Source organism: Miscanthus floridulus, chromosome 18, assembly GCF_019320115.1.
Source record: "Miscanthus floridulus cultivar M001 chromosome 18, ASM1932011v1, whole genome shotgun sequence".
NCBI classification, from domain to species: Eukaryota; Viridiplantae; Streptophyta; class Magnoliopsida; order Poales; family Poaceae; genus Miscanthus; species Miscanthus floridulus.
The window spans coordinates 117,498,111-117,515,964 of record NC_089597.1 but is presented as its reverse complement, the minus strand read 5'-3'; the positions used below and the strand labels follow the sequence as shown (position 1 = coordinate 117,515,964).

Genomic DNA, 17,854 nt, shown 5'->3' with positions numbered 1-17,854 from the left:
CACCACGTCACCAGAGTCGGTGAAACACAATCTATGAGGTACTTTACAGTTCTCAATTGAACTGGGAAAAATTACCCCCTCCGTCCAATCCAAAGAACCAGTGCAATTCTATTCTAATCCAAGTCAAACTATTTTAAAATTGACTAAGTTTTATAAAAAATGGATTAAGTTTACTTTTGGTTCCTCAACTGTTGTGTTGGTCTAATTTTAAGTCTCAACTACAAAACCATTTAGTATCGGTACTCCAACTGTCAAAACCGTTCACTTTTAGCACCTGGCGCGGGGGCAAGGCTGTTTTGACCGACATTAAGCGGTTTTGATCACGCCTCCCTCTCCACGCAACACAGCATGACAAACTAATGTTGGGGCCTCTGTCCTTTCCTGTCAGTTGCTCGAAACCAGGAAATGGCTGAATAAAGATTGTAGTTCTAAGTGCAAGCTTGGGGTTAGTATCTTGAACGGGCCAGAGTGCTACAGTGAAATCTAAGAAACACGCACGCCAAAAATCGTGCAGCACTCTGTTTCAGTCGGTGTCCACGGTCACCACGTCCGGTCGTCGAGGGGCGAGCGCCTGCTTGCCCTGCACAGTGCTGCCTCGCCGCGCTGTCATAGCAGTTCGCCTGGACGACCCGCTATCGCGCTCGTGCCGTGGTTGAGCCGCCCTAGCCTCGCCCTGCCGTCGCCGCTTCTCCGGTCGCTGCTCTGGCCGGTCCTGCTGACCTGATGCGCCCGCGCTGCCCCTGCTGCTTGGCTGCCGCATCGTGTTGCTACCTCCCTGCCGCACCCGACTGTGCCCTTGTCGTCGCAACGCTCGACGGCTGGCCGGCTGACCCGCTGCCGCGCGTGCCTCTGTTGCACGCTGGCTCTGCCACGCCGAGCTGTGTGTCTGCCGCGTCCGCGCCATGGCGGAGAGCCCTGCCGCCACTGCGTGCCTAGTTGGGCATAGTGCTGCGCCCCGTCTCGCCATGCCGAGCCATCATCTACGCGTGCTCGCAACGCCGCTGCCGCGGTTCCGCCACGTCAGATAGCCAGGGCGAGCTCTCTGGTGCACGAAAGCCGGTGCGACCGCGTCCACAAGGTAGCTAGGAACTTCGGGAGGCTACGTGTAAGAGGAATTAAAGAGAGGTCGAGTGTAGGTGATGAATTTTGGAGGCCGAACCAGTGAGCTCGGCTGCGGCGCATGGAAGCAGCGTCCGTGGCGAGCTCGGCTACGGCGCTGGGAGGCGGCAGCCGTCGTAGCCTGCTCGCGCGCTGCTGTGTTGCTTGAGCGCTGCCGCCGCCACTTGCTCGAGTGCCACCGCCCTGCTCGCGCGCCGTCGCCGTAGCTTGCTCGCGTACCGCCATGCTGTTTGCGCGCTGCCGCCGTAGCCTGCTCGCCGCTGGTGACGGGAGGAAAGAGAGGGGCCAGCGTGGCACGGTCAACGCCGAGGCCAGCGCCGCCGCGTCGGAGGGAGTAGCGCCCGCGAGGGAGCAGCGCCAGCCCCGCCGCGAGCAGAGAGAGGAGGCGTCGGGGAGTGGCCGTGAGGATGGAGAGGGAGGGATTGAGTCGATGACGTGTGGGCCCCACATGTCACTGAGATGGAGGTCAACGCCAGCGTAGCGTGGTCAAAACCGCTCCACGTGGGACAAAACAGCGTCCGGTGCTAAAAGTGAACGGTTTTGACAGTTGGGGTACTAGCATTAAACGGTTTTGTAGTTGATGGTCAAAATTAGACGAACCCAACAATTGAGGATCAAAAGTGGACTTAATCTAAAAAATAGTATAAACGATCATAACTCTAAATAAAACATTCTATAAAATATATATTTTAATATTCTATAAAACATATATATTTTTAATAAATCTAATAATATTTATTGATTATTATAAATGACCATATGATTTTTTTAGAAAATATAGTCAAACAGAAAACTCTTTTAACTTAGCACCGTACCGTTTTTTACACGGAGTGAGCGAGCCGACTGACTGCCACAGATGAATTTAAGCCTACAGTGTGAGCGTGTGACACCGGCTTCATTCACTCGCACTGTTGCTGCTGCTGACGCCAGCCACACACTCGTCCGCTTTTGTCAGTACCGGTGCTGGTTTTCTACCAATCGGAAAGCCTGCCCCCCAATAATCACAATCTGGTCACATTCACAGCGCCCCACCTGCCGGTTTGAAACCCTGTCGGTTGAAGGATGCTGCTCCATGTTTGTCGGTGCAACGGGGCTCGCTGTTACCCGTAGCGGCGTCGATCGGACGGTCGCTCGCTCGCTGAGATGAACCAGAAGCAGACAAAACCAACAGGAAGAGGAAGGTCCGTGGGCTGGTGATCGTGGCATCGTATCGAATGGGAGCCTTTTGCTTTCGCCGCCGGCTTTCTGCTCGAGTACTGTTCGTTCGTGGCGACTGCCGACTGGAAGAACGCGGCGCGGCGATCGACCTGCAGTGCTTGCTTCTATTGTTGGGCATCAGCCAGCCCACGTGGGCTCACTGTTTGTGGCAACTGGGGCTGGGAGACGAGACGACGAGCGAGGCACGGATGGGGACGTAACGTGGGGCGGCATATGCGTGGCGATGAGATCTGCCCGCCCACGGCCCACATGCGCCTCACGCCGCCGCTCCTGCTGCGCTGCGCTCTGCGGATCTGTGCCCGTGCGGTGACGGAATCGCCGGGCCCGACCGCGGCCGGGCGGGCAACCAACCACGCATCGGCTCGTCACCGACGACGCACGCATATGCCCCCCATGGCCCCACCCCACGCACGAAGCTCCAGTACGTAGGTCCCGATTCCTAGCCTCCGTTTTGCTTAATCCTGAGATGATGCGAGTACCTACTTGCATTGCATGGTTCTCGTTGTGGTTAGGGTTGGCCTGTTCGCTTGAACTTATCTATAGTATTTTTCTCTTACAACAAAACAGCTTTAATCGATTTATCAGTCGGTTTTAATACCAGTCGAATAAGCTCACGCCACTGCCGGACTTGTTCGGTTGCTCTCCACGCAAGCACAGGACTAGTCCCAAGCGTCTGAATTTGCATGCATGAGATGCAGATTGCTACTACTCCTTTTTTTTATGACTTGGACTAGTTAGAAGCTCCTTTTAGGCTTTCACCATGGAAGAAATTGACAAAGTAATGGCCAGTCTTCCATCCAATAGATCTCCTTAGGTTGATGGTTTCAATTGATACTTTTTAAAGAATGCTGGCACATCATCGAGAGGTATGGTCTCTACAACAATCTATAGGATCCTTTCACCATGGAAGAAATTAACAAAATAGTGGCCAATCTCCATTCAATAAATATCTTGATGGTTTCGATGGAGACTTTTTACAGAAACTCTGTCACATTATCAAAAGTTATGGTCTCTGCAGCGATCTATAGGCTCTTAGTAGAATTAACATGAAGCGTTTTTTGTTGCCAAACACTAAAACAATACATAAAGTTGTGGTATATGCAACAAGCCGATACATGCAAACATTAAAGAAACTTGCAAACTAATGATTTCAAGGGTACCCACATTGTCAAATTTGGGAGAAATGACTACACTTTAGGGATAGCCGTCGGCTTTGCTCACCGGTAGCAATTTCTTTGTATTGCCAACCTTTGAAAGATGGAAGGTTCTGTAAATGGTTGGTGAATTGAAGCAAACAAAACATGGGCCTCACCAAGCCAGAAAGAGCGGTCTTCACCAAGATGAAGATTGTGAAGTACGAAATACCGCATCTGGAGTATCTAGAGTACTAAGAGTGAGAGGCTGAAGCAAAGATTTGAGGTGAAGGTCCAAGCTAGGAGGGCCAAATTGTGGAAACCAATTGCAATGGCATGATTCAGTTCTCAACACACAGCAAACCAACCTGATCCTAAATATTTGAATAATGTAGTTGTTGAGAATGGTAATTGTATAATTATAACTCGCAATGGTGTGCCACCCTATAAAAAAGGGTCATTGTAAATAATATGAAAACCATTTACTCTTTACACCGTGCTCTACTTCTACCATTACTCTTTTTTTTTTGTCTTAATTCTCGGAGAACCCGCTAGATTTTCTTATTTTATACAGAACTCTAAGTTTGAAACCCCCAAATAGACCTATACTAAAGAGGGGGTGGGGGGGGGGGGGGGGGGGGGGGAGGTTGAGATCATCAACAAAGGCTAGCCTCAAGGTTTATATCATACGCATTAATTAGATGGCACATGACTTTTCATAGATGTGGCACGAACTTAAGAGGGATATCCTAAGGATAGCAGCTATGGCTCGACGTCATACGCAAACCCCCTTGCTCTACGGAGCAGAGGAGAAATGCAAATACAAGTATTTATTAAGGGATATCCTAACCATCAATATGGAATAACCTAATTGAGCATAGTGGATATCCTTAACATTATCAGATGGCTGACCATAAAAATATAGTGGATATCTTAGGATCCTCGATTAACTAAGCTAAATGGAAGCGGTGGATACATGATCATTAATAATCAAATAAATAGAGAGGAGATATGAATATCTTTAATGCCACCAGCTAATCTATCTATACTATAAAGGGACGAAGGAATTGTAAAATACCTGTTACCTAAAAGTCTCCTACCCTCCTACCATCTCCACCCTCGGATGTGTCTCGATTTTCTATCCAAACGCTTGATATAGACCTGACAAGCGGGAAAAAAAACGAGAAGGACGATACGACGAAACACGCTTCCCTTGTGGTCGGCGACCGATCTCTAGGCCTTGTTTAGATCACCTTCAAATTCCAAGTTTTTTCACTCTCTCTCCATTACTTCAATTTTTAGACGTATGCATGGAGCATTAAATGTAGATAAAAAAAATAACTAATTGCACAGTTTGGTTGTAAATCACGAGACGAATCTTTTGAGCCTAGTTAATCCATGATCGGATAAAGTTTGTCAAATACAAACGAAACGTGCTACAGTGTCCAGATTGTAAAAATTTGCAATCTAAACGGCCCTACATCCGCTTCTGTTTTTTTTACGCGGGACGAACGTACCCGCCGCCTGTACCGGCCTGTGTCCACTAACCGCCGCGGCCACATCCGCTCGGAGGCACAGCGTGGGGGCACGGCTTCGGGACCGCTTGGAGGTGCAGCGTGGGGGCGCGGCTCGGGGGTTTCGAGCGACCGGCGGCGAACGGACCCCTCCTTTTTATACAGACGAGAAGCCACTAACTGCCGCGGCCACATCCGCTCGAAGGCACAGCGTGGGGGCGCGGCTTTGGGGTTTCGAGCGTCCGGCGGCGTGCGGCGTTCGTCCGCTCGATCGTCGGCGCTGCCCGCGTCTTGTTTGGGCGAAGGCGGAGGCCGGAGGCAGAACGCGCGCGGCCTCGGCATTCGCTGGTGCCGGTCAGCCGGCGACGGTGCGCATCGACATTCCGCCCACCAGCCCCGGCCGGGCGGCGTTCAAGGTGTGGGACTGTGGGAGGAGCTCGTCAACGTGCTCCGCAAGGACGGAACGAGCCGACCCCGCCGCCGCCTTCGTCCACCGCAAGAAGGTCCAGCACGCCCAGATGAACATCCGCGACGCCTTCCTCGCACTCTACCGCGGCCTCGACCTCCTCAAGAAGTTCAGGTATGGATATGATGGTCGATGCACTCTCTTTCTCTCGATAGCGACAACTGATCAAGCCGACGTCCTCCAGACTCCAGTTCGACCTCTTCTTCACGCGCATCATCAACCATCGCCATCGTTACTCTGTTGTCAACACCCGGCTTAATTAATACAGATTTGCTAATAGTCAACCGGTTGTACTCTGCATGCCATCGCAGGCGCAAGAAGCGGAAGCCCTGGAGGCGCAAGCCGCCGGCGATTAGCACACGTACACAAGCCAGCGAGTGCCATGCATGCCCACAAAGCGCCAGAGTTCGTCCTTTGTAGCTACTGCTTTGTTTTTTTTAATATTTGATCAATTTCACTCCATCCTGAGCTTTCCGTATTTACTTTGTCTAAATTCTATAGTTAGTATGAACCACAATATGGATTTTGCTCCTTTTGGTCATGGTCCAGGCCCTGAAGTAGTCAATAATGAAAAGAAAACTCTACTAGAAGCATTAATTAAAGTATTTATGTGAAATAAAATCTCCTCAAAACTGCCTTTTTCACATGTGTATTTCAAATTAAAATATTGTTACTTCACAAAGAAATAAAATATTGTTATATGAACGACCCCGTTCAAAATCTTGATCAGATAATGTGATCTATATTTAAATCTTGTAATGGGACACAAATTTACAAAAACCTCTATAATGCCAATCTCAATTCATTGCACCACATCAGTCATCAATCCTCTAGAAAACATATAACATTGGTCATATAAATACAGCTTTATGTTTCCAAGGTTGGATTTCACATTACTGTTTTTTTTCTGAGGTAGCTTCTCTCTCTAAAATATCCTTATCATACGTAGGTGAAAGCAGTATATTTCTGAAATACTTCATAGTGTTTCTTTTTCCTACCATGAAACAGTACCATTTACATTGAACAGGGCAAGTATTACATGGGAAAAGGCTGAAGAGCTGAAGAAGGGGCATTGTTATATAGCTCTTGATTATATGGCATAGTTGCGGATATTTAAGGTATGGAACATGTATATATATTTTTTTGTTGTTATATAAAGCTTTGAATTCTTGCATTCTTGTTTTGAATTAATTTGTATAAAGTGCATATATAGGGTATAACTTTATATTTTAGAAATTAACTATTTTATTACATTTTTTAAAACTAGCTAACTGGTATTATGTATATAGGTTGTGGCCTATTAAATGGAAAATGAAAAAACTTATGACGTGTAGGGTTACACGTAGCTTGTTAAACTTTAAATAAAATATTTACAATGAACTGATGTTGTCATAGATTGGTGACGATGGCCAGTTAGCATGTTATGATGATTTATAGTTAGTCACAATATTGAAATCCTTTATTTTACGATGATTTCAACGGGCTCTTAACGACGGCCAAAGAATTTTTGTCATAAAGTCATATTAACACCAAAAAACATAGTAAAATAGACTGACGTAGCAACAAATTTAGACGTCCTCAGGAGCAAATCATCATAGAAGGTCGTGTCTTTTGTAGTGATAGGATTTGTATAAAGTGCATAGGGCTCAGGGAGAGGTAAATGTGTTTGTGCGTTCTTGCATTTTGGATCAGAAAATGGTAAGCGGACATTGTGCCAAATTTCTCATTTTTCATCGATGTTGTGTTTGTGTGCTTATATATCAAATGGCAATTGTAAGCTACTACTTCGTTTGAAGAAGCATGAAACTTCAGTGAATAATGCTGTGGAAGATAAGAATTTGGATTCTTTGATCACCGAGTTTATTTCGTTCTTCATGCTTCCAACCTGTTTCTAGGTGATTGACGTCTCTCATCCATATACTTCACAATAGTCCAGCCAAAGGTTTAATAGCGAATCATCATGCTTTAAAAGTTTTGGTGGGAAGATCTCTATGTTTGTCTTACACACCGTTATTCTCATTTTTAAAGAGAATTATGATAGCAGGCTGATAGGGACATAATTAGGGTGATTGACTAATCTTAACATTTTATATAAGAAAAGAAACTGAATATAATGCTGGCTGAATGTTTGTTAACATTTTATGAACCCAGTGCTGATATATTCGAAATAATTTAGGTTTAAAATTTTAATCTTATATAATTAAAAGGCACATTTTTTTCACAAACTTTAGGGGTTAAATTTGCAATCTTGAGAAAATGTATGTTTTTGTCTTTGTAAAATAAAATGTAATAGTCATGAACTCAACACTTCTCCTATTAAAGAAAAAAACTTTTTTTAGACACGTGCATTTCCACTAGTGAACCAAAAATGTGGTGGATATCTAGGTTCATCAATCATTTCGACAATGAAAAACTTTGGATATCTCTAAGATTTTATCAATTACTCCAAAGCAAACTCTCACCCCCATGCAGACCAAAGGAGAAAATAGGAGCGGTGGATACCTTGTGGTCATCAATGAGTCAAACAAGGAAGAGATATGGATATCTAGCTCCATCGATTAATCTAACAGAAGAAACGCAGCCGATATCCATGAATTAATGAGAACAAAGAGAAACCATGGATATCCATATCCTTAAGGTCATGCTGCATTTCTTCTTATTAATTAATCAATGACTCATGCATGACATCATTTAACCAAAGTGTCGGTGCGAAAAGTGACCAACTAGTAAATATTTATCGTTTTGCCGTACATTGTGATCGGATGTGGCATAACACTCAATAACACAGGGTTTATACTGGTTCAGGCAATGTGCCCTACGTCCAGTTTGAGTCGGTCGGTGACTATTCCTGAGCCTAGGTGCTCGAAGTTTGCTGTGGGGTTACAAACGAAAGGAAGATGGGGGTATCAGAGGTCCGGTCAGACTTCGGACCGAAGGGCCAAGAGTGACGGGAGCTCCGACGTGCGCTCAGTATTCGAGCGTGTGCTCTGTGCGGCTTTGGAATGTCCGAAGCTAGCAGAAGTGAGTCGGAATGATCCGTCTGTTGTTCGTTGGAATCGTCTATGTGAATCGATCGTCCTCCTTTTAGAGAGAGCGCATCCCCTTTAATAGATGAAGAGGACGGCTTTACAAGAGAGCGTGTGTGCTATCTAGTCTTGTTGCCCACGCCGTCGAATACAAGGTGGTTTGTCGGTGCCCACAATACTGTTGACGCCCAGATACATGTGGTAGGCTCCATCGTCTTCTTCTGGTATGGCAAATGTCGGCGCCTACCATACTGTAGGACAAATGTCGACGCCCACAACACTGTTCGTGTTCTGATATATCTAGAAGGTTGCAGATCACCCTTTTGATATGGCCTGACAGTACTTTCCTATAGGTGTGCAGGGTATGGCCCTCAGTATTGCGGTTGACTTGAGCGCCCTGTCTTACTTGCTTCGCCTGTTTCTCTGGGTCCTTGCCGAGTGGGCATCCCCGTTTGGTTGTTTCCCAGTTGGCTCCGACCGCGCCGGTCGGAAAAGAGCTGTAAGCAGAGGTTCGGTGTACCCTCGGTCAGAGAAGTGGGTCGAAGTCAGAAGCGAGCATCGTCCCTCCTTGGCTAGGCCTTCCGGTCAGAGAGGCGGGCCAGAGTCAGAAGCGAGTGTCGTCCTCTCCTTGGCCAGGCCTTCCGGTCGGAGAGGCGAGCCGGAGTCGGAAGCGAGCGTCGGCCCTCCTTGGCCAGGCCTTCCGGTCGGTGAGGCAGGCCGGAGTCGGAAGCGAGCATTGTTCCTCCTTGGCCAGGCCTTCCGGTCGGAGACTGGATCGCCCTTCTAGCCTGTCGTTAGGTATTTTGGGCCGGCCCAGGAGTTGCGCATCGTTCGCAATGTCGTTTGTTGGGCCGAGCTTTTGCTGAGAAGCAGGTCCATGAGGGACCCCAGGTTTATGAACCCGACAGGAGCCCCCAAGCCCCCGGGCGATTTGGGTATAATTGTCTAGGGGATTTTTCATTTTGACAGCAGGTGCGCGCGAGCGCACCCGCGGTTGTAGCCCCCGAGCCCCCACACGATTCGGGTAGAATCGTCTAGGTTTTTTTTGTTTTGCCAGTGGGGGAATTCTTCGTGTTGACAGCGGGTGCACGTGAGCGCACCCGTGGGTGTAACCCCCGAGCCGCTGGGCGATTTGGGTAGAATCGTCTGGGGGTTTTCGTTTTGCCAGCGGGGGAATTTTTCGTCTTGACAGCGGGTGCGCGTGAGCGCACCCGTGGGTGTAGCCCCGAGCCTGTGTCCAATTGGCGAGTCGGTTGGAGGCCGAGCATCTTGGTACTCTTTCTTGGGGTCGTGGACTGTCGTTTGGGGTGTTCACCCGGGTTTGTCCCACCGGCAACCTGCGCGGTCGGTTGATTTCCCGAGTCGGCGTCAGGCGACCTGAGCCCCGTTGGGCTTGGTAGGGGTTGGTCTAGTTTCGTGCATTAAACCGTCCATGGTTTCCGCAACCGAAGGGGCTGAGCTAACGTTGCTTGCCTTGATGGCTCGAGCGACACGCTCGGTGAGCTCGCTAATGGGCACGTTCAAGTGGGATCTGGGTCCGTCGTTGGTGACGGGGTCGACATAGCCCTCATGTGGCATTCCACTGCTCCTTAACCCGCATCTCGACAGATGCCTGGGTCTTTCCGAAGATCAACTCAGGTGGCCCGCTGGCCTCCCCTCGATGGAGATTCTGTGGGCATGGCTCGAGGTTAGGATCAAACGAGAAGGTTGAGATGACCCTGTCTGCTTCTGAGCAGATCGGGTGAGGGCCGCTGGGGCTCATCTGTGTTTTCTCCCCTGGCTCTGTTTGATGCGAGGTGGCCTCGAGCACTTCACGGGTCGGCCTTCGAACCCCGGTCGGTCGTTGCTCATGTTGAATGAGGCAACTGCTGCTTTGTGACGTAACACGGAGCATTGTGATGCATTAATTGCATATGCGATGCTTTGGATGTATGGGATGAATGAATGACTGTATGAATGAATATGTGAATGCGTGTATGAGAATAGATGAATGAATGATCATGCATCAATAAAATAAGAGGGATTGATAGAGTTACCTTGAGGACTCAAGTGACAGGCTTGAGGAGTTTTTATCGGACATGTCTGAATGGGATCCGTGTTCATCGTTCGTGATGGAATTGGCATGGCCCACATGGGGCATCCCTCTACTCCTTACCTGTCTCTCGGTATTCGCCTGAGCCGTTCAATCGACTCAGGAAGCCCATTGGTTTCTCCTTGGCGGAGATCCCGTTGTTGGACCCTTCCAAGTCCTACCTGGGAAGGCGAAGGGCCGCCTGTGTGCAGTTGCACCTTGTTTCCCGTGGCTAGCATGCGGTAGTGGTGGGCCATGCCTAGGCCACATCCTGTCTGACTAGGCGTTGTCTCATCGGGCGAGGCGCATCTCATCAGTCAGGACGCGTCCTGTCGCATTCCCATCTGCATTAAATAGGGGAAGGAAGAGGTTTTTTTGCCCCAATCCTTCGCCTTTCTCCAACCGTTGTGTCTCCTCCTTAAATAGGGGAAGGGAGAGGGATTTTGTCCTATTCCTTTGCCTATTCTCCAACTACTGCCTCTCCTCCTTCTTCCTTCTCGCACCGTTGTGTCTACATTCGGAATCCAACGAAGGTGTCATTTCTGCCGTTCACTGGTAGAAGGCCGAAGAGGTGGGAGAGCTGGTCGTGGGGCCCTCCAGCCGGCAGAATAAGCTGGGGATCATTGAGGCGGAGCTCTAGAAGCTATTGCAGCATAGCCTCAATGGGCTGTAGGTGTTCCACACCTTCTCCCACCGTTGGGTCGCCCCATTGGCGGACGCGGCCGATGTGGCTGTACTCCGGCCCAACGGACCCTGACCGCGCGTCGCCGGTGGAGTTGGCGAAGGACGAAGTCTGGAGCTGACTTGACCGGGTGCTGCAACTAAAGGCCTAGGAGACACTCGAAGGAAAGCCCGGACCACTCCACGCCAGGAAGCTGCCCAATCTAGTACATTCTCCTCTCCTTATTCTATGTCCCTTTCGATCTTGCTCTCCTGTAATTTGACTTCAAGTCATCCATTTCATAGGGACTCACCAGTTATAAATCCCAGCCACATCTTCCGAAGGGGTCGGAGGGCGTGGCTCGACAAGCTACCCTAAAGGAGGTAGCAGTCATGAAGAAGAAGAAGAAGAGAGCTAAGAAGGCTTGGAGGAAGCACAGGAAGGAGATGGAGATCGCCCTGTGGGTGCGGGCCGGCGAGAATTGGAGTGACATGGAGGCAGAGCTTGAGTCGAAGGACCCCATGGAGGTGGGTGGCGACACGAGCTCTTCTGAGGATTAGGGTAGCCTGAGCGTCATCGTGACTTCAGTGGGGCATCGCGAGCCTGTGACCGTGTCTGCCGATGGTGGGCGGAAGGCAGAGAGGAGCGACGACATTCCTACGCCAAGGAAGCACGCTGTGAGCTCGGACACCATCAGCGAGCGGGAGGCGAAGTGGACGCGGTCGCCATGCCCTTTGGAGGCATCGCCGACCTTGCCCCACCTGCTCCGGGCATGGTAGGGTAGGCCGGGCGGTCGGAGAAGTAGGCTCGCACCCCCGCATCTTCGGGGTCGGTGCATGCGCATGACCCACAACGGGGGGACGCCCCACCAGCAGCTCTGGTGGGCGTGCCTCGAGCCGGCGGTCGTAGTGACTCGCGGGCTGATCGGGAGCCGTTCGGGTTGACTCCCCACGGTCGAAGTGAGGGGGCATGGCTCATGACCTGTGAGTGGGCCTCATCTGGTGGGCCCATTTCCAGCGGGTCGAGGCTTCAAAGCCCTGCCACTTATGTCCTGGTATGCATTCTTTATTTCTTTTTGATCTCATAGTTTGAGGTTTTTGAGCATGACTGACCTGTACTTTCTGACGGTGGGCAGATACTGATGGGATTGAACATCGCCCCACCTCCCGTGTGGGAGGAGTGGAGGCCCAGCCTACAGTGGGTCGCGACAAGTGGCGGGGAGAGGAGGCTAGTGGCTGTGCGGTCTTCCCCTCTAGGGGCTACACCCTCCCAGCCGGTCGTGGGCCTAGCGGCGGTGGCAGCGGAGGTGATGGCAGCAATCCCAGTGGTGATGGCGGCGGCTAGGTTAGAGGTGACCCTCGCAATCCCTCCTGTATCGGTAGTGGTGGAAGAGAGGGGGATGCAGCCAGGCTAGAGGCAGTGCATCCACCGGCGGGCTACGAAGTCAAGAGGTGGAGATCCCTTGCCCTGGCGAGGCAGGCACTAGGGTGGAGCCATCGGCCATCCCACCATCGTAGGAGCTAGTGGTGGTCCGGTCGTCAGCTGGGTCTTCCAGTGGGTTGGGGGCGACCACCGACCTGGTGTGGCCCTACTCCGATGACTCAAGGAAGGTTCAGTTCATCCTTTAGGATGAGGAGGAGGTGCAGCTCTAGGACATATTTGGGGGAAAGGACTCACGATGGAGTCCGATCTTGCCCAAACCAGGGCGAGGCTCGAGGAGGCCTTGGAGCGGGTCAAGGTCGTCCATCAGGCGGTTATGGTCAACCTGCCCCACATCATAGAGGTAAGTTTTCTGCGTTCGTCCTTGACTCCTCAGTCTTTCACTGGTTGTCTCAGATGCCAGCTTCTTGCTTTGCAGGGTTTGGAGGAGATGTCGAGCCATAAGTCCCGTTTACTCTGGGAAGAGCACGCTCGGATGGAGCGGAAGGCCATGGTGTCACGGTGGGTTACCGAGCTCGAGCGCCAGCTGGAGTCCACTCGCCGTGAGTCCCAAGACCGGGCGGCCGAGGTGACGGAAGCGTGGGTGGCGGAACTGCTCGCGGTGGGGCGGGCGACTATCGCTGAGCGAGGACTTGACGCAGCGAAGGTCCACCAGGCGAAGACCGAGGCGACGCTCCTAAAGTCCCTAGCGAAGACCGAGGCGGCACTCTAGGAGTCCCTAGAGGCTCTAGAGTCAGAGCAGAAGGCCTGTTCAGAGGTCGACCAGGAAGTGCTCGCGCTCTGGAGCCAGGTGCTTGGGATGGAGGAATCGAACGCTCGGTTGCATGAGTAGGTGACTCGGCAGGAGGAAGGAATCTCCATCCTCGATAACACCTGCCTCGGTATGTACCTATTCTGCTTTTGGTTGATGACTTGGCTTTTCCTTTCCCTTGCTTCTGAGCCTGTCATCCTTCTTCTAGAACTGGGCGGAAAGGTTGGGTCACTGGAGCGGGACCTGGAGATGGCTAAGGCGACGATTGGTCGGAATGTGGAGGTGCTAGCCAAGTCCCTTAAAGAGCGATGTGCTCTCAAGGGGGAGCTTGACCAGATCCTCAACATCACCCAGGTCATCGTCTCAGAGGTGTTCGGGTCAGCGCCGAGCACCAGCACGCCCCGCCATCCGACTAGCGGTGGTCCTAGACGAAGTGTGGGCACTTATCTCTGATGGGATGTTCTATGGGACGTCAGGGGTGCTGACTTTGGTGGCGATGCACCACCCAGACCTAGACTTCGTTGCCATCTACAGTGGGTACGCCGATAGCTAGAGCCCAGACACCATCCATGCGCTCAAGGAGAGCTTGTTGCCATGCGCACAGATGGTGGCCGAGCAAATCTCTGCATAGTGGGTGATGGATGCTCGCCGCGCGAGCATAGCCGAAGGTGCATGTCCAGAAGACATCGTCCAGCCTGTGGATGGAGTGGAGCCCAGGTCAGAAGCAAACGTCGTCCTACCTCTGACCGAGCCAAACATCGTCCCGTCGGAGACCGAGCGGCCCTTATCTTCACCGGTCGAGCTGGTAGCCGATGTCGCCGAGCAGCCGCAGTAGTATTTAGAGTAGAAAAATAGTCAATATATGTAAGGGATAAGTTCATGGGGGATCCTCCTGTGTAAACATTTTTTATCCATGAATACATCGCCTTCGTTTTGTGATGGAATCACTTCGTAAGGGGAAGCTTGTCCCATCTGTTCTTTATTTTTACCCTAGCATAACTTTATTTTTTATTCTTTGTTTTTCACACCTGCCCGTTTGAACCATAGGCTGCAACCTTAAGAACCCGAGCATGGCGCGTGAGGCTCAGCCACTCGTAACCATAGGTCGTGGTGGGGTGTGATCGGTTGGAATGTTTAAAGCAAAGTTACGTAAGGTAATTAAAGAACGGGCTACCCTTTCATTCGGGTAAAAATGTATTTACCATATGATAGTAAAAAAGAGAGGTGGTATCGCACCCTGTGGAGCCCTCAAGCGACTCGGGGCAAAACTGTTTGGGTCGGGGTGCTTTGTAGGAGCAAACATTGAATGAATGAAAGCGGTAAGACTAAATTTTTAGGGGAAGAAACGACATAACTGTTCGATGTTCTAAGTGTTGGTGAGAACATTGCCGTTGTCGTCCTTCAGTCGGTAGGCGCTTGGTCAGATCACCTCAGTCACCATATAGGGTCCTTCCCATGGTGGAGAGAGTTTGTGTTTCTCTTTGGTTGATTGAGTCCTTCGAAGCACGAGGTCTCCGACATCGAGGATTCTCCCTCTGATTTTTCTTTCGTGGTACCTACAGAGAGTTTGTTGGTAGCGAGCAGAGCAGATGACGGTCATCTCGTGGGCCTCCTTGAGTAGGTCGACTACGTCTTGTTGAGCCTCCATGGCTCGGTCGTGGTCGAAGGCCTTCACTCTTGGGGCGTCATGGTCGAGGTCAGAGGGCAGCACTGCTTTCGCTCCGTAGGCCAGGAAGAAGGGTGTGAACCCTGTGGATCGGTTTGGGGTCGTTGTTAGGCTCCAGAGGATCGTTGAGACCTCTGCAACCCATCGCCTAGTGTACTTGTTGAGTTGGTCGAAGATGCGTGGCTTGAGTCCTTGGAGGATCATGCCATTGGCTTGCTCGACCTGACCATTAGTACGTAGATGTCCGACCGAGGCCCAGTCGATCCTGATGCCATATCCATCACTAAAGTCTAGGAACTTCTTTCTAGTGAAGTTAGTTCCATGGTCAGTGATGCTATAGTTAGGAACGTCGAGCCGGTAGATGATGTCGAGGAAGAATTTGACTGCCTCTTCTGAATGAATGTTGGTGATGGGCTTGGCCTCTATCCACTTGGTGAATTTGTCAACCGCTATGAGTAGGTGAGTGAAGCTGCTCGGGCCCTTTTTGAGGGTCCCACCATGTCGTGGCCCCAAACCACGAATGGCCAGGTGATAGGGATGGTTTGGAGCTCCTGTGCTGGCAAATGAGTTTGCTGAGCGTAGAAATGGCATCCTTCACACCAGTGGATGACCTCCCCTACATCTCATAGCACGGTGGGCCAGTAAAAACCTTAGTGAAAGGCTTTTTTGACCAGCGACCTCGGGGCCACGTGATGTCCGCAAATTCTAGCATGGACCTCGAGGAGCTGCTTGCCTTGGTCGGTAGGGACGCACTTCATGAGTACTCCCGACGGACTTCATTTGTAGAGTTCATTACCGATGGCGACAAATGTCTTGGCGCGTCGAGCGATCCATCACGCTTTAGTCCTTTCGGGTGGGAGAACCTCCTCAAGGAGGTAGGCGAGTAGCGGCGCTCACCAGTCGGCTTGATCGAGTGCTACCATGGTGACGTTGGCGAGCGTCGTCGTCATGGGGGCACTGAGGTCGGAGCTCCAAGAGTGGGGTTGGCATCGGGGTGTGTCTAGATCGGACCTTCTAGGATGCGAGCAGATGGTTCATGAAGGTTGTTGATGAAGACCTCGTCCGGAAACGGAACCCGCCTGGTAGCCAATTTTGTGAGAAAATCGGTGGCATCATTATCCTTTCAGGGGACATGGTGTAGCTCGATCCCCTAGACTTTGTCCTTGAGCTTGCGCACCTCCTAGCAGTATGCTATCATGAGGGGGCTTTTGCAAGAGGACTCCTTCATGACCTGGTCGACGACCAGCTCTGAGTCACTGCGGACGTAGAGCCGCGTAGCGCCGAGCTTAATGGCGATGTGCAGTCCGTTGATGACGGCCTCGTATTCTGCGGTGTTGTTTGAGGCCGAAAAGTGGAGGCGGATTGCGTAGCGGAGTCTACTCCCATCCAGGGAGATAAGAACCACTCCAGCCCCCAAGCTAGGCACCATTATAGACCCGTCAAAGTACATCGTCCAGTACTCGTGGGTGACATCTAGGGTCAGGAGCTGGACCTCCATCCATTTGGCGACAAAGTCCATGAGAGTTTGAGACTTAATAGCGGTGCAGAGTGCCCACTTAGAGATTCGTCCCATGGCGTCGCGATTGCGGATGATGTCTCTGAGCGGGTATGAAGTGACGACCGAGACTTCGTGGTCGGTGAAGTAGTGCATGAGCTTCCGGGTCGCCATCAGCACGACATATAGGAGTTTTTGCACCTAGGGGTACCAAACCTTGGGGTTAGTGAGTACCTCCCCAACAAAGTATATGGGTCATTGGACCTTAAGGTGGTGTCCTGGCTCCTCCGTTTCGACGACTAGGGCGGCGCTCACCACGTGGTTGCTTGCCGCGACGTAGAGGAGGAGGGGTTCTCCCCGTTTGGGAGCGACGAGAATTGGGGCCGACGTCAGTGATGCTTTGAGGCACTCCAAAGCCTGCTATGTTTTCTCAGTCCAGACAAAAGCATCCATCTTTTTGAGAAGCTTGTAGAGAGGCATCTCCCGTTCGCCGAGCCGAGAGATGAATCGGCTCAGGGCGGCCAAATAGCCACTGAGCCTCTGTATGCCCTTAACGTTGCATATAGGGCCCATGTTGGAGATGACCATGATTTTTTCGGGGTTCGCCTCGATGCCACATTCGAACATGATGTATCCAAGCAGCTTCCCCTTCAGAACCCCAAAAACACATTTTTTGGGATTCAATTTGATGTTGAACCTTTGGAGGTTCATGAACGTTGCGGCCAAGTTTGCGATCAGGTCACAAGCTTGAGCCGTTTTGACCACTATGTCATCAACATAGACGATGATTGTTGGTTTTGGCCGCTCAACTTGGTCAGGCTGATCGAGCGAGTCGATTTGATCGGCGAAGCATTGCTGCATGCACCGTTGATAGGTGGCACTAGCGTTCTTCAGACCGAAGGGCATGGTTACATAACAGTACGAACCATACGGAGTGATGAACGAAGTCACGAGCTGATCAGACTCTTTTATCGTGATCTGGTGATAGTCTGAGTAGGCATCCAAAAAGGAGAGGATTTTGTATCCTGAGGTGGAGTCGACTATCTGGTCTATGCATGGTAAAGGAAAATGGTCCTTCGAACATGCCTTATTGAGGCTAGTATAATCAACGCACATTCTCTATTTCTCGGTCTTTGTTTTAACAAGAAAAGGATTGGTGAGCCAGTCGAAGTGGTATACCTCTTTGATAAATCCGGCTGCCAGGAGTTTGGTGACCTCCTCGCCTATGGCCCTACGCCTCTCGTCGTCAAAGCAACGCAGGCGTTGCTTGGTGGGCTTTGAGCCTGGGACAAGG

General features: G+C 50.8%; 2 protein-coding genes across 2 annotated transcripts; one reads left to right on the top strand and one right to left on the bottom strand.

Annotated features, from left to right (window-relative positions):
• The first annotated feature begins 1,342 nt into the window (after window positions 1-1,342).
• Window positions 1,343-6,570, top strand: LOC136524461 (uncharacterized). The gene is made up of 4 exons (XM_066517829.1): window positions 1,343-1,554; window positions 5,190-5,564; window positions 5,762-5,855; window positions 6,478-6,570. Exons 1-4 carry the CDS (start codon window positions 1,343-1,345, stop codon window positions 6,502-6,504), a joined length of 708 nt encoding a protein of 235 aa, XP_066373926.1. The 3' UTR covers window positions 6,505-6,570.
• Window positions 6,571-16,245: 9,675 nt separating this feature from the next.
• On the bottom strand, window positions 16,246-16,716 carry LOC136524460 (uncharacterized). Its single transcript, XM_066517828.1, has one exon. The coding sequence runs from the start codon at window positions 16,714-16,716 to the stop codon at window positions 16,246-16,248; it is 471 nt and encodes a 156-aa protein (XP_066373925.1).
• Between the last annotated feature and the right edge of the window lie 1,138 nt (window positions 16,717-17,854).

Bases quoted from the DNA above. Each gene is read 5' to 3' on its own strand.
- LOC136524460 (XM_066517828.1), bottom strand. From the start codon at position 16,716: ATGCACTACTTCACCGACCACGAAGTCTCGGTCGTCACTTCATACCCG.
- LOC136524461 (XM_066517829.1), top strand. From the start codon at position 1,343: ATGCTGTTTGCGCGCTGCCGCCGTAGCCTGCTCGCCGCTGGTGACGGG. The intron at 5,565-5,761 runs GTATGGATATGA...ATGCCATCGCAG, and splicing joins GACCTCCTCAAGAAGTTCAG to GCGCAAGAAGCGGAAGCCCT. The intron at 5,856-6,477 runs GTTCGTCCTTTG...TACATTGAACAG, and splicing joins CATGCCCACAAAGCGCCAGA to GGCAAGTATTACATGGGAAA.